The 21,447-nt window shown below is 39.3% G+C and overlaps 2 protein-coding genes across 2 annotated transcripts in view; one reads left to right on the top strand and one right to left on the bottom strand.

Moving 5' to 3' along the window:
• Positions 1 to 21,447, top strand: part of LOC119496950 — a 53,336-nt gene that overhangs the window by 2,555 nt on the left and 29,334 nt on the right. The window contains exons 4-13 of the mRNA XM_037784641.1: positions 163 to 538; positions 1,336 to 1,483; positions 12,336 to 12,421; positions 12,880 to 12,944; positions 13,382 to 13,667; positions 14,054 to 14,199; positions 14,614 to 14,893; positions 15,910 to 16,058; positions 16,925 to 17,036; positions 18,537 to 18,947. Of these exons, the coding sequence (XP_037640569.1) occupies positions 163 to 538; positions 1,336 to 1,483; positions 12,336 to 12,421; positions 12,880 to 12,944; positions 13,382 to 13,667; positions 14,054 to 14,199; positions 14,614 to 14,893; positions 15,910 to 16,058; positions 16,925 to 17,036; positions 18,537 to 18,947 (2,059 nt within the window). The remainder of the gene's footprint in view (positions 1 to 162; positions 539 to 1,335; positions 1,484 to 12,335; positions 12,422 to 12,879; positions 12,945 to 13,381; positions 13,668 to 14,053; positions 14,200 to 14,613; positions 14,894 to 15,909; positions 16,059 to 16,924; positions 17,037 to 18,536; positions 18,948 to 21,447) is intronic.
• si:ch211-215k15.4 (fucolectin-1) lies at positions 6,595 to 12,361 on the bottom strand. The gene is made up of 5 exons (XM_037783890.1): positions 10,562 to 12,361; positions 8,822 to 9,107; positions 8,090 to 8,244; positions 7,479 to 7,761; positions 6,595 to 7,266 (listed from the first exon to the last, which is right to left on the bottom strand). Exons 1-5 carry the CDS (start codon positions 10,623 to 10,625, stop codon positions 7,116 to 7,118), a joined length of 939 nt encoding a protein of 312 aa, XP_037639818.1. The 5' UTR covers positions 10,626 to 12,361; the 3' UTR covers positions 6,595 to 7,115.

Here is a 21,447-nt window from a genome sequence, read left to right as displayed (position 1 = left end):
GTTTGAACTATAACGTTGAAAACGGGCTAAATGCATGCACTTCCTGTTACTAATACATCTCTTCTTTGCAAAGTTGTATCTATTTGAGCTAAATGTGTCTTAATCCAGATAAACAACCGGCATCCTCACAACTTTCCATGACTTCTCTATCTTTTACTGCAGTTTCTTCCCTCCCACCGGAGGTCACTTTGTTCTGCAGAGAGCATCAAGGAAAACTAATTATCAGTGCTGATGTTTGCAAATGTGTCCTTTATGCAGGAGAGAACCTGGCACTCCAAGGAAAAGCTACTCAGTCATCACTGCATTCTACAGGCATTGCCTATAATGCTATAGATGGGAATCGTGCTGCCTCCTGGAGCCAGGGTTCTTGCAGTCACACAGGCTTAAACTTGAACCCCTGGTGGCGACTGGACCTGGGCAAAACCCATAAAGTGTTTTCTGTCAACATAACCAACTACAGTAATGAGCCCTTTCGAATAAATGGAGCCGAGATCCTAATTGGAGACTCTCTTGAAAATAATGGCAACAACAATCCCAGGTAGGTTACAGTTATTAACTTAAATAGTAGTATAACTATAACTTTGTGATTAATGGATATCTGTCATTCGGTTTGTTTGGAACACATTTATATTCAATTAAAAAACAAATTGAAGAATAGAGGTTTGGCATAACTTGTATATAAGAAGTGGACGTAGTCACTGTGACGTCACCCATTGATTTGTGGACTGTCGTTTTGAAGCCTCGAGTACGGCATTTCGGCCATCGCCATCTTGTTTTTTTTGCAACCAGAAGTGACACAAAAGGGTTATAATTAACTTTCATGAACTGAAAACACTCTTTGAAAGGGTTAAAGTTTTAAGACGAAAGTGCAGGCAACTCCCAGACCGGACAACGCCTTGGTAGCGACCTGTCAATCACAAGGTAGCCATGCTCTTAAGCATACCCTGCTTTATGGTCTATTTGACTCTAAATGGGACCATAATTTACTAAATGAACATCATGCTGTATTGAAGAAGACTTGAAACTAGTGATTGAGACCATAAACTCATGTTAACAATGTTTACTGAGGTAATAAATCAAGTGAGAAGTAAGCTCATTTTCTCATAGACTTCTATACAATCAGACTTCTTTTTGCAACCAGAGGAGTCGCCCCCTGCTGGCTGTTAGAAAGAATGCAAGTTTAAGGCACTATCGTATTGGCTTCACTTTCAGAACCGGGGGTTGCCGCCTGTGACTTAACAATAATTTATATTTATCAAATTATTTAGAACCTTTAGAGTATCTATTTATTCAAATGATCATTTGATGAGTTAAAGTATTTTTTTCTTCCTGTAGGTGTGCTGTGATCTCAAGCATCCCTGGAGGTTTCACCAAAACCTTCCAGTGTAACAGGATGGACGGTCGCTACGTTAACATCGTCATTCCTGGAAGAAGCGAGTACCTGGTCCTCTCTGAGGTGGAGGTTTACGGCTCCAGACTGGATTAGGTCTGAGGTGATTCAAAATGTATAACAATCACATTTTATATTGCAGATGTTCAGCTGATGCTCTTGTACAGACTCAAAGCAATCATAGCTTAAGATTCACTTGCTAGCTACAGATGGATGGGAGTGTTCTAGCTTGTTAAACCAGAGCTACTCCATTGAAAAAGTAATCCGACTGGACAAATGTTGTGAATAATGACTGACAGGTTAATATTTTTCCATTATACATTTTGAGGTGTATTTCAACTATCTCATTTATAGAAAATGTGGCATTGTGTGAAAAACCGGCCCTGTCAGACCATCATGTTAATTCAAGTAATACATTAATTCATCATCATCATCAGTGTGTACAGAAATCGAACACATAGTTTTATTTTATATTTTTATGGACCTACTCTCTCCTCCTTTGTTATGTGGTTCCACACTTCATTGTTTGTTTTCCCTTTCAGCATCAATATTACATTACTGAGAATGCAAAGTACCTACATGATCTAATCAGACCAGGAAGTTGTGCCTTATATGATCTCAGCGTATCAGCAACATTTATATTCTTTTATTTTACTGTTTTATCTTTATGTTTATCTGACAAGGAGGTACAACTAGATTTATTCGGGAATTGACAGTTAACAGCAAGTACACGTGGCACATTTTTCAAAACAAAAGGTAGCCTATAAAAGAAAAAAAACATAATAAAAGTCTACGTTTACATTGTTGCAATATATAATCAACTAATGTCAAGCTGTATTTGTCAAATCTGGTTTTAAAACCTTCATTCTTTCAGTTGATACTGTGCTTTACAAAACTACGAATAGCTCTGCTGTTTGCATTCTTCATCAATTAAAGGTTTTAACTAAGCTGAAGTTTATTTAATGCACTTCACACTTTCTCGATGGGCTGAATCTACAAATACAAAACTAGCACCAGAAAAAATCAAAGAAACAAAATAAAAAATAATAAAACATCATAAAAAATGTATCTCTGAACTGTTTGATGGCCGATACGAGCCTTATCTACATACAAGAGCAAAGACAAGTCATCTGTGGTAAATCATCAATAAACAACAGCATGCACATAAATATCCCTGTGTGGTCCTCATCAAATCATATTCATTCACCAACGCAACATTAACAACGGCTCCTCGTCTTCTTCTGGGATTATTTTGCAAGTCAAGGTACAGTATGTGGTTGAAGTTGAATAACGATGCTTTTAAATACACAGTTTGGGGGGTTATTTAATTTCTGTCTGCTTACTGTGCACTGCAGTGGCGTAGGCAGAAATCACAGTGTGGGTGGGCACAGAGAAAATCAGGTGGGCCTGTCCCGTCCAAGACCAATTATCTACTTATAAGATTCTGAAAGGCATATGTTAACCAAAACAGGCCATGTATCACAATTTAATCCTACAAGCCTTATACATCATCATCAGAGGTGACGTTACAGGCACCTGACATGTATTTTTATCTTCTTTCTTCACTCTTGTTCAGATTTGTTGACCTTGTTTTTAGCTGTATTTCTATTTTCGTCGTACAATGAGAGTAAAATAACCAGAGTCAAATTCCTGATAGCCTATGTGTGTAGGTCTACTACTCATACCTGGACAATCAAGCTGATTCTGATCCAACCAGACAAACATGAACAGCATAGCATAGCCTGGCACGGCGGCCACATATTCTCACACACAGCTGGCAGCAACATCAGCATAAAATCCAAATTGTTCACCGAAAATAAACTATACCCAATAAAATAGGTCATTAGCCAATAATTGTAAATTAGCTTACTTTGGTTGATGATTCCAAAAGGAGACGACGGAGCTAGTTGTTGGACACTGAAATTACTTCATAGTCCCTTTCAAAGGTGAGCAGGGACAAACAGTTCAATCTGATGTGATGCCCTGATGCCAGTTTTATCCAACTGACAGTTGAAAAGAATCTTTCACCAGTAGGCCTTGTTATGGGTAGAGTAGGGCGATGAGGGCAGTTCACCCTTACCACTGAAGTGCTATCTTTGGCAACAAAGAAAACCTACAACAAGTTACACAATTATGAAGCCAACTAGGGCACTAAGGCTATAATTCATCTCTAGATCACAGCTTTAACACAAAGGTTTGGAGGCCGAGAACCGAACAAGGCTGCTGTCAGACTACCTGAGCATTTTTAAACTGTAGAGATGATGGACGGACCAATCAGCAGCCGACACACCCCAGACTGAACCCACACCTCCAGCCAGTTAGAGAGAGAGAGCACCTAGATGGGAAACAAAGATCCTCACCAGACAAAGACACTCACTCTAACCCGAAACACAAACACATTTCTATATACGGTTGAGAATGATGGCTGAACTTCTTCCTCCTGCTCCTCAGGCTTTTGTTCCTCAATGTACAGGTGTTTCCATTTAACAAGTAACAGTGTTATCTGGTGACATTCAGCCAAATGTATATGCATACTCGTAGTAACTTTTATGTAACTGGTTGATGTAGATAATAAACACAGAGGAGAATTTATTTAAAATGGATAAAGTAAAATTCTAGGCTTTCTGTTTGTGTTTTCGACAGCAGCCGTCACTACGAGCAATCACAAGGCCGAGAGACAGCGGCTGTACACTGAGTGAAAAAGGAGGGGCTGCTGTGAAATGCACTACCACTTTATGGTCGTAGTCAGATAATTGAAACAGCGCTGTCTGCTATTCACTGGATGATCCAGCAAAAGTGGGGGTTCCGTGTTCCGTGTTCACAACGTCAAGTCATATTTTCACTTTACAGACGTAGTATTTTTAAGCCCAACCATGTTGTTTTTTCCTAAACCTAACTAAGTGGTTTTGTTGCCTAATCTTAAGAAAGTGTTTTTGATAATTCGAAAACACTCAAATCCATCAAATTATGTCACCTTTGATGAAATAAATCTAAACGATAAAAAACAGCTTGTCACTTTGTTTTCATTTAACCTGCATTCATTCCACCTGGAACAGTTTGTAACATGTTTTATCTCCTATTGAGCTTTGGCTTTAACTCAGCTGTATTTTCACACTTGAAGGGGACATGTCATGACAACAGTGACAACATCACTTTCCAATTCCGATGTGTTCTGCAATCACCTGCCACAATATATCTTTAAATTCTGCATCTCTGTATTCTTTTATTTCTTTTGAAGATTATTTTTGCCTTATTGATAGTGACAGAGATAGATATGAAAGGGGGAGAGAGAGGGCATGACATGCAGCAAAGGGCCACAGCGGTAAGGACTCAGCCTCGGTACATGGGGCGCCCACGCTACCAGATGAGCTACCGGGGCACCCCTGTATTCTTTTATTTCTTTAAGCACGGATGGTGGCTCTGAGTGGTCAAACAACCCTCTCTTGCCTTTTAACGGATACGAAAAAACGCAGAAAATCTCACCTGTTCCGAAAACTTTAATGAAGGATGAAGGTTTTGGAGTGTAAATGTGATTGATACAACGTGAGGTTGTATTTGTTTTTAAACGTGCGACAATTTCATACGAGAAATACAGACTTGGTTGTGCAAAGGCCTTTTATTCTTTTACATTGTTATTGTCATCTCTAGTGGTTATTTGCATAAAAACACACAATTCAAATGATTCGGAAATAAATCATTTTATTTTTATTTAAAAATTTGATTTGATTAAAAAAACATTCTTAGCATAAATAATTTTAATGATGTATTATATGCTGCTTAGAGCTAGTGTTAGGATGTGATTAGGTCATAATTCCCTCTCTAATATCTATTTTATATTGCTGTGAAAACATGTTTCAAAAAATACATTTAATTTTTTACTACATTTGAACGCATCATGATAATGTTATAATACATCTTCGCCCTTCCCCCCTTTTTTACTGAATAGAGTGATGATACACGATAATGTAACTCAATGGAACCTCCGTTGATGTTAACTGTTAGCCATGGAGGACTGTGCTGTCCAACAGCTAACGTTAACTAGCTCGTCTCCTGACGATTATCTGTCTTACACACTTTGTAAAAGTGAGCAACTGCATGTGCAGCTCCTGGCCAGTGAACGAGGCGGGAAGCTGAACTACACGCACGCAGTTGTGGCTCTAAGCTGCATGCACGAGAGTGTTTAACCACAGGTATGTAGTCGTAGAAATAGAATATTTCTGTGTGTGAAGTACTTTAGTAGTTTGTCTGCCCCCTAAAATCAAACTAGGCCTACATACTTGTAAGAGGACATATTATGTTTATTTTAAGGTTCATACTTGTGTTTACGGTTTCTACTTAATGTTCAGAAAACGCTTTATTTTTCTAATACTGGCTGTGCTGCAGCACCTCTTTTCCCCCTCGAAAAGCCCAGTCTCCTCTGATTGGTCAGCTGCCCCACAGTTATGATTGGTCTGAAACTGGATGAACTGGACCAAACTTTTTTGGACTCCACTTCGACTCTAACTAGCTTTGTTTAAGGGCAAGCCAAACTAGCCACTAGGCAAAGTGTGTTACTTGGTGACATCACCATGTTACAGAAGAAAAGGCGGGACTTAAGTCAAGGCGTTTTAGGCTGTTCAGGAGCAGTGTTTCTGTGGGGGAGAGTAACTCCTTTCGGGCTGGACTTGGGGCTTTGTGACTTTGCAGACCTTTTACATGCACAAAAAACTATATAATACACTAAAGGAAAGGGAAAAATCATGAAAGCATAATAGGTCCCCTTTAATAGCAACCAAAAGGGTTGGGTCTGAGTGTCACAGACTGGATTTATATGCCTCATGAGGAAAATTCTATGGTTATCCTATTTAGAAGAGAGTCATGCTCTCTCATATGAGCAACATTTCAGTCCATTCATCACTGAACAAGCATACAACACGAAAAACAAGCAGCATAGTGTCACCACTGGATGGTGCCATCTCTCACATACACACACATACATATACCAGTAAATGTAACCTTCTTTTACTCTTTAGATGTTAAGTAAATTACAGATTACAGATATATTTTCAGGTAAGATAACAACATAAATTGAAGGTACTTTGCAAAAATAAACATAGACAAACAGAAAAGCAATCCAAAATATAATAACAAGTAGACATATTAAAAAGCCTTCATTGTAGTAGCTAAGTCATTTTAAAAAAGTCAACATGTTGACTTTGAATGGGAGGCAATCACATGACACGGAAAATAACATGACATGTTAAACACATTGAAAATAATGAAAACATGAAATAACATAAGATGAAATTACACAGACATTTTTTTAATACATCATAAATGGAAGAAAGGTACCCATATATAGGTTTTAACATAGGCAGTGAGAAACACAGGAAAGTCTATACAGAGATTCTTTCTTTTTTTACGACAAACGTGAAGTCTATATCCTCTTTGAGACCAGGATACTTTAACGCATCCAGTCGATAGCCCAATCTGGAGCCAGTGTTTGGTTTGTCCGTTCTGGGCTACTGTAGAAACATGGCAGCCAGCTCTGTGAAGAAGACCCGCTCCCTATGTAGATATAAACTACTCATTCTAAGGTAGCAAAAACACGATTCATAGTATAAGATGATTATACACTAAAGAAAACATAGTTATTAATATTATATTCCAACAGGAGTCTGTACAAGAGCATCAGCTGAACATCTCCAATGTAAAATGTTGTTATGAATCTTGAATCTTCTCAGACCTAATCCAGTCTGGAGCCGTACACCTCCACCTCACACAGGGTCAGGTACTCGCTTCTTCCAGGAATGACGATGTTAACATAGCGACCGTCCATCCCGTTACACTGGAAGGTTTCGGTAAAACCTCCAGGGATGCTTGAGATCACGGCACACCTAGCAGAGGAAGAAAATACTTTGACTTATCAAATGATCACTTGAATAAATGGACTAAATAAGGGACTAAATAACTTGATAGATATAAGTTACTGCTAAGTTTTGCCAAACGTATATTCTTAGTTTTTTTTCCAAACAAAGCCAATGACATTTATTCATTAATCACAAACTTTTAGCTGTAGTAGTATGTTAGTTAATGGGCATTAAACTACCTGGGATTGTTGTTGCCATTGTTTTCAAGAGAATCTCCAATTCGGATCTCAGCTCCATTAAGTCGTTGTGGGACAGAATCTACAGTGTTGGTTATGTTGACAGAAAACACTTTATGGGTTTTGCCAAGATCCAGTCGCCACCAGGGGTTGAAGTCGGCCTTTGTGTGAGTACAAGAACCCTGGCTCCAGTAGCCAGCACGATTCCCATCTATAGCAAAATATGCAATGCCTGTACCATGCAGTGAAGACTGTGCAGCTTTTCCTCGGAGTGCCAGGTTCTCTCCTGCATAAAGGACACATTTGCAAACATCAGCACTGATATTCAGTTCTTCTTGATACTCTCTGCAGAACAAAGTGACCCCAATCTGTGTATGTTTTGAAACTGAAAATCACAACTATTTTGACATTGTTGCCCTTTCCAGTGGTAAGAAGAAACTGCAGTAAAAGATGGAGATGTCATGGAAAGTTGTGAAGATGCCTTTTGTTTACTTGAATCAGCAAAGCAAAACTTGAAGGATGCACCATCAGCTAGCAGCAATAAATGTGTTAATTGTTTTTTATTCATAACAAATTTGCAAATTGTTTTCTGCAACCACATATTCAGTTCTCACCAGTTGGGGCACGGTACCCGTAGACTTCCACTTCGCAGAGGGTAAGGATTCGTTTTAAGCCAGGCAGAACCACAGTCACATAACGTCCCTCCACAAGTCTGGTGGAAATAATTTTTAAAGACCTGCCTGCTGGGATATGAGGAATTACACCAACCCTAAAAGAGAGAGAGGAAGCAGTGCATGCATTTGTTTTATAACGGCAGTACTTGAAAGGACGTACATAATGCACCTCAGCACTCGGTCACAAACTTTAATCTTAAAGGTGCTAAATATGGGATTGGGAGCATTTCTATTGCCTCTCAACAGCTCTCAATATGGCGACGGCTTGGTCTCAGCTAACGATGCTAACAGCACAACAACAGCGAAAGTGCTGAAAGAGGTAACTGTGTTTATCTGAGACGACGTCTTCGGTCAGATGGTGTTATCGGCTGTAACCAGCGTATGAGAGCAGTGCGGAGCTAGCCAGTGGGGCACAGTGGGGAGAGTGACTTCATTCTCTGCTCAGGTAGATATTAGTCCTCTATATCTTTATATAGTAAGTCGTTTTTTGATGCTATATTAATGTTCTGGATATTGAATTTAGCACCTTTAATTGTAGTCTCTAAGTTGCTGCTCCTATTGTTCTATGGCCCCGGGGGCTCTATATTTTGTTCCTGTTTTTGCATAACCTGTGCGGAGAGGAACAAGAAACTTAAACTTGACTTGACTTGAAACTAGATTACATTCACTCACACTGGGTTTGCGGCACCATTGTCCTGTAAAGAGTTTCCGATGTGAACCTCTGCCCCGTCGAGTCTTTCTGCACAGCAGTCTCCTCTGTTGGTGATGATGATGGAGGTGACGATGTAGGACTCCAGCAGGTCCACTCTCCACCATGGGTTGGTCTGTTCAACAGTGGCGGTGCATGATCCAGCCACGTAGTTGGATTCACGATTTCCATCAATAGCATTGTAGGCAAATCCATACAAGTCTGCAAGACGTTCTGACTGGGACGCTTTTCCACGCAAGGCCACATTTTCTGTGAATGAGACAGTGGAAATACATGTTAAAATGATGGGAAAATATTTGTAAATTACTAAACCTGCAACTATCTATCTATTCCAACTTTTAAGTTGATATGATGAACTTGTTTGCCAACAGTTGCTTATTTACATATCCAGCAGTTACAGAGCAACATGGTCATTCATTAGGAGTTGTGTTTGTGTCCACCTGATGGATTTAAGTCCAACATTCATTCTCTTGTAGCTCTTTTTTGGTCTCTACTAACTCCAGAGGGAAATATCTGTCTCTTTAACTGCTAAATGCTCCACTATGTTCACCAAGTCGTTGCTAACTGCCTGCTGTTTGCTGCTGAGCTGGTAGTATACAGTGGGTTTTTAGAGCTTTTTGTTTACTGAAAACAGCTGCCTGCTGCTGCCAAAAATTATGTTACGAGAGCGGTGAGAGTCAACCAAAACAGTAAAGTTGTGGGCCTGACCATAGACTGTATAAAGATGGACAACACGTTTCCACGTCCTCCCACTGTACAGATGTGAAGCCAAAATATCCCTGATACAGAAGCTGCCATCTAGAGATTTTGACGTCATTTGGAGCCAGAGTCTGCACAGTAGTGATCAGGTGGTGGAGCCGCGGTATCGAGGTCAGCCGCCCGAACCAATCGCAGCTTGTCAGCGAGAGAGAATAACAGCTATCAATCATGACTCACCCCCTTTTTTGAATAACTAATTAAAACCAAACATCAGAAAAATTATCACTTGAACATACATACTACCTAAAATGATTGAAACCATCTTTGGGAAAAATGTATTTGACGTGTACTTTGACTTTTTAGTTTGGCCCATGTCCCATCCACTAACTTGGAGGAGGCGGGATTTATGACCGATACTGCAGCCAGCCACTAGGGGGCGATCAAGATGTTTTGGCTTCACTTTTAGGGAGCTGTCATATTCAGGCTGGACAGCTAAACAATGAGCTGAAACTCACTATAACTCACTTCGTAAAGATGAAGGGAGCTGCAGATTCAGTTGATAATTCTCTGTAGGTTCATCACTACAACCCCTTTCACATTGTCACCTTGTTGTCACATTGTCATTTGATACATTGTTATCATAAAAACAGTGATTATAGCTGCATTGAGTTTAAATAAATGTCTCAACAAATAAGCTGCTCAAAGTTAATTTCTTTCCATAGCAGAGTATGTTAAATGTTTTGACTCCGTACATAAAAAAATCCTGGTGAAAAATGTTGGTGTGGAGACCATGTAAAAGTGTGATGTCACAAAATCCTGCTCACACATCCGCATCTTAAACTGAAATCTAAGGAGAGCACAAGAAACTTTCCCTCACAGATGAATGTGAAAGCAGTCTTCTAGTGTCAAACTCTGCACACACATCATTCTGCACAGTGCAGGTCAAACATACACTTTAATGTTTTATAACAGGGATATCACATATATAGCCAGATCATACTTACGATAGGTGTAAGCAGAGCACGTCCCCAGAAGGAGCAGCAAAAGCAGAACTGAACTGTGTTTCATTGTTCTGGTTGAGACAGACAAGAGAGTCAATAATATAATTACACTGAAGGAATAAACATTGTACTATTATACTTTTACTGTCAGTGCACATTAAGCAGACAGAAATTAAATAACCATCAAAAACTGTGTATTTAAAAGCATCATTATTCAACTAGAACCACATACCTTAACTTCATGAACTCAGAAGAAGACAAGGAGCCGAATAAGATGTGTTGATGAATGAATATGATTTGATGTGCAACACACAATGATATTTATGGGCACATCTTATCATGGTACATGCTGTTGTTCATTGATGATTTACAACAGACTTGTCTTTGCCCTTGTATGTAGATAAGGCTCATTTCGGCCATCAAACAGATCAGGGATCAGCAACTTTTTATGATCTTGAAGTGTGCATTGAATAAGCAGAAGCAAACAGTAAATCCTAGTCCAGCACCAAGAGGTTAAAAGGCTTAAAAGAATAAGAAATATAGTATTTGCCTTATAGTCTAGGTGATATGTGAAAATGATGTTCACACTTGGTACACTTGTACAGCTTGGGGCACTTAACATTTTCAGAAATGGAGCGATTGCCAAAACGCCTCGTGGCGGCCATTTAACTTTTCGCGACAACCAAATTAACATTTTGCATCACATCTAGTGAACCAAACATGATAATACAGAAAAGGTGATGTCTACCGCTATGTTTTGATGGTCTAGGATTACAATGATACCATATACAACATCATAAACTGTTCAGGTGAACACTAGTTAATGGTGAATTCAGTGACATTGTGAGAAGTATTATGAAGAAATCACAGTTTCTGAGAAGATGCAAAATTCAATTTCAAGCATATTGCATGCATACTAACCAACTGTAAAGGCTTCCTGAGAGTGGATGAAAACAAAACAGAGCTCTTTCACTTTCTGGCTAGGGACTTTGTGGAAATATCAAGAGAATAAGTATATAGAATTTTTATATTATATAATATGGTCCAGAAATCCAAAATCAACGACAAATTGATCCTAATAAGTTATGGGTTATATTGTAAAAGAGGCACACTAAGTATCATATTTTGGCCCATAATCACAACGTGGTGAGAGAGAATGTGTAATTACATATCAAATACCATAAAGCCTTAATATTCATAGTTATAAATACAAGTAGACTGGAGACAGTTGGATTACGTTTGTGTGTTTTCAGAGAGAAAAACAGAGAAGTAGCAGTGCATATGAAATGTTCAAACACTGACACATTAAACTGGTGATGTCATAAAACCGAGAAGTTTCAGGGAGTGTGCACATTGCGCAAAATAAAAATCTGCGACTAAGCATTTTCAGCATCAACAGATACTGTTGTTTTTCATTCGTTCCTTACATTTGCACCAACCACTGCACCGTTACAAGGTCAAAGTACATTGAGAAAGGCTGACACTGTTTTCTGCTATCTTTCTCACATGTTGGTTAAAGAGTACACTGAAAATGATCTCTCCCAAATCACACAAACACCCTTTAAGTATGATGCAATAAAGTCTTGAGTAATGAGCGTTAGGCTAATAACCAGAGTGACATCTGTGCTTCTCTGAACTAAAGTAATTCACAAGTATAGGGAAGTGAAATTCATGTGCATGCAGTAAACCAACGGGATGTGATTGGGAAAGTGTTGAAGATGAATCTGATCTGATATCTTATGATTGGTTGGATATGGTTCAACCAAAATGCATATAGAGAGCACAGGAATCGCTTAGTTTGGGTTTGGGTTCGGAAGCCTTTTTTTCTTTGTCATTGAATCATCAGACGGTCGGGGTCTCCAGGTAACACTTTAATTTTCTTGGTTGCATCAGATCATCTTAGTACATAAATTTCCGAGAATCCTGCTCTCTTACTGTAACTTGCTTTTCACTGCTTTAGAAGGTATTACAGATATATTACAAAATATTTTACATAGCATGTAGTTATGTACCACCTCTGCAGTATAAGGAAGCAAATAATAGCTGTAATATCTGGAACGTTAATCCTAATTGTGAAATGTAACCACTACTGAATACCTATACTATGTATTTCCTATTTTGCACTGCAACTGCTGCACAATAATTTCTCTCTGGATAAATACAGCTCTATTTTATATTATATCAATGTTGAAATCTAACACATCCAACATTACCGTTATAATCACTCCTTTCCAATTCTAATATGACACATAACAGTAATGAAGAAGGTTAACAAGTATAATTTGTTTTAAATATGGTCTATAAATGATTCTCTCAACCAGAATGATGAAACTCAGTGTTTTCCTTCTGATGCTCCTCCTGGAGACATGCTCAGCCATCACTTATGGTAAGTATGATCAGAGAGTATATGCAACAACTTCCTGCAGGATTATTGTATTTAGCAAAAAGTTGACATGTGGCTCATTAAGACATTTCAAGACAGAAACGCACTATAGTTGACTACACATCAATGGTGTTGGAAAGTGAGCTAATAGCTTAAGTTACACCTAGTGTAAGTATATATAATGTTCAGTGTTCATACAGGTGTCATACATAACGCTTAGTCAGGGAGTAATTAACTCCATGCCCGGGCAACTTTCTAGCAGCATTTTTGTGTTGGTTGTGTTGTCTGTTTGTGTTTTTGCCTATTTGCATGTGTTTTGTTAGTTGTAGTGCAGTTGAGCTCTCTGGACCATTGTAAATTTATTAGTTGAGACACAGATTAAAGCTTAACAATTCACAAACAATCTTATTTGAAATGCATTTCAACGGTCTCATTCACAGAAAATGTGGCTTTGCGTGGAAAAGCGACCCAGTCAGACCGTTATGAGCACGCGTTTAGTGCTGCCAACAGCGCTATTGATGGAAATCGTGAATCTACTTTCTATTTCGGATCATGCACCCACACTGACGAAGAGAACAACCCCTGGTGGAGAGTGGACCTGCTGGAGTCCTACATCGTCACCTCCGTCATCATCACCAACAGAGGAGACTGCTGTCAACAGAGGCTCAACGGGGCAGAGGTTCACATTGGAAACTCGTTACAAGACAATGGTGCCGCAAACCCAGTGTAAGAAAATATCCTGCATTTTAAAAAACTTGGCTTTTTTGGTGCAAGTTTGTGTGAGCATCTTGTTCATAGGAACAGTTAAAGAATGTTTCAAGTCTGGATTTTTACTTATTTGCATTGTTACCAATGTCGGCTCTCAGATGTCAGTCAACCGCTGCCATGGGAACCAACCCACCAGATGCTTGAAGCTTAAATTCTGTCATAAATATGTCTAAAAAGTTTTTCTTAACCTCTTTTGAAAAATGGAAAACTACTGGTATGCGCAATAGCTGTAGTATCATTACAGTTTATATTTCTTTAGACAAAAATATTTCTTTCCTCTTTACGTTGAACCCTTAAGGACTGTTGGTATAAAATGTGCTGATTTCTTTCTCTGACTCTGTTAGGGTTGGTACAGTTCGTGGTGCAAAACAGTCGTACACTCTGACTTTCACTGATCGTGTGGAGGGACGTTATGTGTCTGTGGTTTTGCCGGGAAGAGGGTATCTTACGCTCTGCGAAGTGGAAGTCTATGGGTACCGTGCCCCAACGGGTACGAATTTGAGTTATTACATGAATATGTATGCAGTGATTTTCATCTTCTCTATAAACTGTGGTTTAAGCCAAAAACAAAACTATATGATATTAAGTCAACGTGCTTAAAAGCTACATTTGCACTAAAGAAATAATCATATTATAAATGGTGATTAATCATAATGTAAATGGTGGTTAATTCTGTCTTTATCCTACATCCTACAATGTGACTGCAAAATTAAATCACATTTTCTCAATGAGTCATAGGAGAAAGTAAATTGGAACATTGCAAAAAACAAATCAGTACCAGAAGTCATACATGTTGCATGTGCACTTAAAAAAAACCTACAACTTGTTGTGATTTTGTTGTAATGATAACCACAAAGAAGTCCAGGTATCACTGGTCATTTCTGTTGGCGTGTTCTTTTTGCAGGAGAGAACCTGGCACTCCAAGGAAAAGCCTCACAGTCATCACTATATATGTTTGGCACTGCATATAACGCCATAGACGGGAATCCTAACAGCCATTGGGAGGACGGCTCCTGCACTCACACAAAAAACAACATCAACCCCTGGTGGCGACTGGATCTGCAAAAAACACACAAAGTATTTTCTGTTAAGATAACCAACCGAGACGAAGACGCAGAACGACTCAATGGAGCTGAGATCCGCATTGGAGATTCTCTTGCAAACTATGGCAACAACAATACCAGGTAGCTTACAACCTGTTACTTTTTAAAATCCCTAGTTTCTTCACCTACATCTTTAGATACATTTGTATTTCGTATTTCAACCCAACATATTTTACCGCTGGTCTTATCAATATTTTTAGCCGCATGAGCGGTCAGTCCATCGCTTTTTTCTAGACTGAAATATCTCATCTACTAAATGGATGGAAATACATTCATGTTCAAGTCAAAATTTCAATTTGTTCAATACTTAAAGATAGGGTCAACGATGTTGGAAAGCTAGCATAATTTAAAAGTAGCTTCACCTCAGGAGCTCCGTCTAAACCTTTCCCCTCCCCTCGGGGCTCCTTCCAAGGCAACGCCCCCCCACACACATGCACGAGCACCGCCGCATCGTAACTACTTCACAGACACAGAGCGGAGAGAGGACCTCAACTCTACAACACTACCTCATGACAAGTAACCGCGGCAGTGCTATTTTGGCTGAGTTTTCTCTTCCATTCACTATTTCGTTAGATAAAAAAAAACATGTTGTGAATTTTGGGAAATTATTATACCTACGTTTTTTCAATATATTTCGACTTTTGGACTTTGCAACACTCTGGAGTTATTGGAAATGTTTGGATCATATGAGTTTGAAAAAATCCTACACAGCCACCACTGGAATCTAATTCTACAAATAGTTTAATACTGATATTAGTGTAGCTGGATTTTTATCTGACACTGTGCAGACAGTTCTCGCAGTTCCTACGTGACCATGCATTTGCTGTCATGGCACCTAAACTGTGGATAAATTACTGTTTACAGTACAATACGTATTGCTTAACCGCTTTAAATGTCAGCTAAAAGCACCCATTTTAAAACTGGTTTGATTCTATATCACCTGGATAATATTATACTATATAATTTATTATTGTATCTCATTTATCTGGTTTTATTGTTTAAAGTATGATTTTATAACTGCTTAATGCCCTTTGTTGAAGTGACAGAGGCCAAACTTTTTTTGGATTTAACAACGCAATTTCTGTTTCTTCTGCCAGGTGTGCTGTGATCACAAGTATCCCGTCAGGTGGTGTCCAAGAGTTTGAGTGTAATGGGATGGACGGTCGCTACGTCAATATAGTCATCCCAGGAAGAGAAGAGTTCCTGAGTCTGTGTGAGGTGGAGGTGTATGGCTCTCGCCTGGATTAGGGCTGAAGAAGTTCACAGTGCATAACAATAATCAAAAAGCACTTCCTTGTAAACTCCTAGTATGACAGTGATTCCATTGGGGGATTTTTTAATGATTTTTTTTAAACTCCCGAGCCATAGAAATTAAGGTGTTTGGTGGCACGTAGTTTGGACACCACTACCATAATACATAATGAAATCATACATGATCAGCATTTTGTAGTTAAGGTTAAGCATTATTGTAACTGTGAATGTCTTAAATAAAAATCCTAGTCAAATGGTACTGTTGGATGAGTTCAGTCATCTTTCTCTGAGGAAAACATTGAGTGTGCATTACATGATCTTTGGGGAATATTTCATGATGTGTCCTTAGATGATCACTGGCACCTTTGATCAACTGAAGAGGAGTGTGTTACATGTGTGTGGGAGTAGACTCCATGATATGAAATTTGTTGTTAAATCTTTGTTGAAACCCTCTGGGGTCTAGGCCATTTTTTGCTAGTTTTGGTCCGTGTGGTCTAATTTTGTAATAATTACTGTAGAATCTCAACACTGTAATGCACAATCATGACATACACATTTTTTTTTCAGGACAAACTGAGCCATCAGAAAATGTAGGCTGCAGTGATGTCACATTAATGTATAAATAAATTAAATTACCATAAAGACAAGAGAAAAACAAAACGGAAATTGAATCTCACAAAAATGTATTCAAACCACAAAGAGAACAATAAGGAACAAGGTTTTGGGCTTTTGAAAAATGTTCTCCCAAGTTTTGGGAATCAGGGGAAAAGAATTATCATTCTAAACAACACGCATCAAAAGATATTTACATTTTTTTACAGCGAAGTCCTGGCGTCTTTCTGTCTGTTTTTCTACAAAAAGTTAACTGTCGATGCCTCAAAGCAGTTCCTGTGAGCAGTGATCCAGAGGGCCACACCTCACAACTTACCCTTCCAGGTGGTAGTCTGATTGACCTGCCTGGTCTGCCTGCAGTGTACACAAGTCTAAGTTCCATACCTGGCCCTCCTGCTTGCATCAGGTTGATCAGAGATTGTCACTCTGTGGCAGAAGGGACAGCAGCTGTGACTCCACACAACTGGGCTGTGAGCTCCTGTGGTGCATGGCTTCCTCCTGCTTCTCTCTGCAGAGCTCCTTGTTTGTTGCTGGGGAGGATGCTCTTCGGGCTCTTCAGCAGCCGGTTGCTCATCATCACTGTAAAACAAATAAAAATCATTAGAAATATTGAAGGTTTGAAATATCGGATCATATATATCAACCCAGTAAGTGTTTTTGTCTTTCACATCTCACACAGTATATGAGGACATACTGTATGAGATTGCTTGATAGCTACAGTGTTTGGAATATCATCTGATACCTTGAATAAAATCATAAACACTATCTTTCCACATGAACACCAAATGTATATATTCTCATTTTTAATTTAAACATCCTGGAAATATATGTAAGCCACTTACAAATCTAACCAAATGAGCACCAAATGTACAAATATAAAAACTATCCATATTTTCATTTGTATTTCAAATATACTGAAAACAAATATAAATTACATACAAATTATCAGCTGGATGAATTCCCTCTTAGCCATCTCTTCATCTGCTCCTGATACTCCTTCATCTTCACAGAATAAGTGCAGGGCTTGTTTTGAAAAACAAAAATAAAATAAAAAAACTTGCAAAATCAACAGCTGTTCTGTGCAGCATCCAGCACGGCCTCGGTTTCATCAACAGACCTACCCACTGCACCACGGGCTAAATTGTGCCATCTGTAAGCTTTAACTAACGGCTAACGACAACAACAACTGCTTTCAACACGGATGAATGGATAAATACTCACAGAAGACTTTCATTGTTGGAGATATTACTTTTATGAAGACTCTGAAAAAACACAGTTGTTACAAGCTGGAATACAAACCGTCTGAAAGGAATACGAACAAGCCTCATTAGAAACCTACGGTGGTGAAGAAGCAGCTGCAAGTTCAAGTAAGTCTGTACACCGCAGCGTTCCGGAGAAATTTTAAAAATAGTAATTAGAGTAATTTCCTGTCGTATACGACAGCTTCGACCTCAGGGGGTTAAACAAGGGCTATTCAAGTGTTCATACTTGATAAGTTGATTTACCTCAAAAAACAAAATGATCCGCTGAATTACAGACATCTCTTTCTCAATGTAAGTCTATGGGAAAAGTTTTTTTGGGCCCAATGTTATCAAATGACGGACACAGAAGTTGTAGTACCACCATTTGGCCACTATGAAAATTTGCTTCAAAGCCCGGCGCTCAGCCTGGGGGCTTGTTGCAGACCCAATGTTCTATCATCTAACCCACAAAAAACGGATCAGATTACCCTTTGCACGTATGAATACTTACAAGGATACTGCTATTGCTGATTCTGCAAGAAAAGGCTAAAAATATTACCCTGCGCACTGTGGACACAGATGTTGAGGTCCTAGCTATTGCACATGTGTCTCATGGACAGAGCTATGGGTGGCGTTTGGGACTTGGGCAAGAACTTCAGATACATACCTGCCCATGAGATTGCCAAGTCTCTGGGTCCTGACAAATCCAAGGCCCTTCCTGTGCTCCATGCCTTCACTGGCTGTGACATAGTATCTATATTTGCAACTATGAGCAAGAAGAGAGCATGGGATACGTGGGGTGCCAATGACATGGCAACAGAGGCGTTCATGGCTCTGTCAAAGGCTCCAAAAAGCATTCGAGAGGAGGTCATTTACATTGTTGAGCGCTTCCCAATTCTCCTCTACGAGCGCACCAGCAGCCAACTCAACATCGATGAAGTTTGTCTTGAGTTGTTCACAAAGAAAGGAAGAGGAATGGAGAAAATCCCCCCAATTAAGGATGCACTGGTGCAGCACCTCAAAAGAGCAGTGTACCGAGGCAACGTATCCTCATACAATGGTTCGTATGATATCTTACTTTTCATGTGTTTTCCTATAAATGTCCTGCAACACGAGCAATCAGTGCACTTGCTTAAGCCCCTGTGATGTAGAGGCAAAAAAACTACTTGGTTAGATTTAAAGGCCCAATGTCAATTAGGGGCATTTATTATACTCATCGCTGCAGCTCATCAGTAATCAAGACCGTTTGTGTTTTCACATTGGCCACCGTACTTCTTCTAAACAAGGTTGCAATCTCCAACCACCACCGATAGATGCCGACAGATGTTACACACTGTACCTTTAAGAAAAGATTGTGGTTTGGGTTAAAATAACTACGGAAGTGGCGTTACTTAAGTACGGAAGTTATGCAAGAAATAAGTCAATGTTGACTTCTGTGTTTCACACGGGACACTAACAGCTGTTTCCTGGGTGAAAGCCCTGTGTTTCTAACCCTAACCCACCCATCTGCTCCGGCCTCTTCCCTACGCCTTTGTTTGATTGTTTTGTTGTTGTTGTTGAACCAATTTTCACTGTCTCCTTCACAGTCTCTTCCACATTGATACAGAGCTGTGCATTTTAAGGAGGCTTTTTTGCATTTGCAATACCTCTAGCCTTTCTTGCAGCCACAAGTTAAGAGTTCAAGGATTGACTGGCATATCTGTGGAAGAGTTGACCTCAAGTCACCAATCGCTTGAGTCCATCCAACCGTAGTCTGTTGGAGATGGCATATTTGGTGCCACCTCAAGTGCTTGTCCCCAACAGTGTCCTCCTTGGTCAGGCTGTTCCCGTAAACTGTTCATAGCTGCACCTACGAAAAGTAATGCACTATAATCTGTATATAATAGGGCTGTCAATTGATTAAAATATTTAATCGAGATTAATCGCATGATTAACTAGTGGCATTAAAACGATTTAGCATTAAGAGGTTATTATCATGTTAACTCTGACAGCCCAAGTATATAACCCATGTAGTTCATTTGTATGTAATCCACGTAAATCTCTAGGAGGACTTCGTAAAAGTATGCATAAAATACATAGATTACATGAAAAACACAAAATTCAAGATGGCCGACTTCCGGGTGGGCAGAGCTACTGAATCCCAATTAGGAATATGTTTCCAATAATGAGTGGGATATGCATACCAAATTTCATGAATATAGGATCAACTTTGACCAAACTATGGCCTTCCACGCGTTAGGGAGCGCTATAGAGCCGTCTAAATACGTTTAGCCCAATTGCTGTACGTTCACGTAAAGTTCACAGGTGTCCATCATTTTGACAACTTTCATGAGTTTTCGAGTATACCAAGGGCGTCAAAGGCATGTTCAAAGGCTAAAAAACATAAGGGGGCGCTAGAGAGCCAACATGCCACGCCCAAGCAAAATTTCACCACTAAATCAAAGTAATTACTAGTTTAGATGTGCGTGTAAAGTTCCATGAGTTTTTGTGCATCCCAAAGTCCTCAAACATGTGTTCGTAAATTTTAAAATCACGCAGGAAGTCCAAGATAGCTGACTTCCTGTTGGCCGAAAAAAGCAATGACATACTTGAATTTCGTGTACATCGGAGTAACTTTTTCTGACAACCTGCCATCATTAGGGGGCGCTATGGAGCCCTGCTGGAGACACCCGAGCCCAATCACTACAGAACTTTGCAATTTTCGCGACTTCTGATACATATTCCACTTTTCATGAGTTTTTGGGGATGGGAAAGGCCTCAAAAACGCGATCTCGCAGCAGAAAAAGAATAATAATCCTTAGAAAAACAATAGGTTTCCTTGCACTTTCGTGCCAGGACACCGTTGGGGTCCTGGCACTTTCGTGCTCGGGCCCTAATTATCAATAAACATTAATAATAAACGGGGCACCACTCTGGAATCAGGGACCAATAACCAAAACGTTAATATTGTCTCATTATATATGCTAAACTATCAATTTGGAATGTTGATTAATAACTAAATTAATAACTATAACCAAAATAGATAGTAAATGTTGAAGGATATCTGAGTTCTTGACATAGCAGAGGTTGGCATTATTCACTCTTGTACAACATTAAACAGACCAGCATGTATATTCCACAAACATTTATTTACAAGATAATAAAGGTTTAAAACACAATATTAATCTAACTAAATAACTAAACTAAATAAACCAAACAAAGTGTGTAAGCATGCGTGTGTGTGTGTGTGTGTGTGTGTGTGTGAGAGAGAGAGAGAGAGAGAGAGAGAGAGAGAGAGAGAGAGACAAGATGGCTTCTTGTCTCAAGATGTCTGCCTACAGACAAAATAGGCGAGCACTGTAAAACTACAAAGATGGCGGGATCAAAGATGGCCGCCAACATGTCACCACATGGCCTCTTTGTTCTTCGGAACACATGTGCTCAGGAAGGACAGAGAGGGGGGTGATGTGGGGTTAAGATTATCTGAAGCTTTATGTTTATGTTTAACTAATTCACAGTTTCTGTATGTGATCTTTATGTGTGTCAGATAAT

The sequence above is a fragment of the Sebastes umbrosus genome, chromosome 11 (genome assembly GCF_015220745.1).
Source record: "Sebastes umbrosus isolate fSebUmb1 chromosome 11, fSebUmb1.pri, whole genome shotgun sequence".
In the NCBI taxonomy this organism is placed as follows: domain Eukaryota; kingdom Metazoa; phylum Chordata; class Actinopteri; order Perciformes; family Sebastidae; genus Sebastes; species Sebastes umbrosus.
The sequence above is the reverse complement of the archived record's forward strand: the minus strand, read 5'-3'. Positions and strand labels throughout refer to the sequence as shown.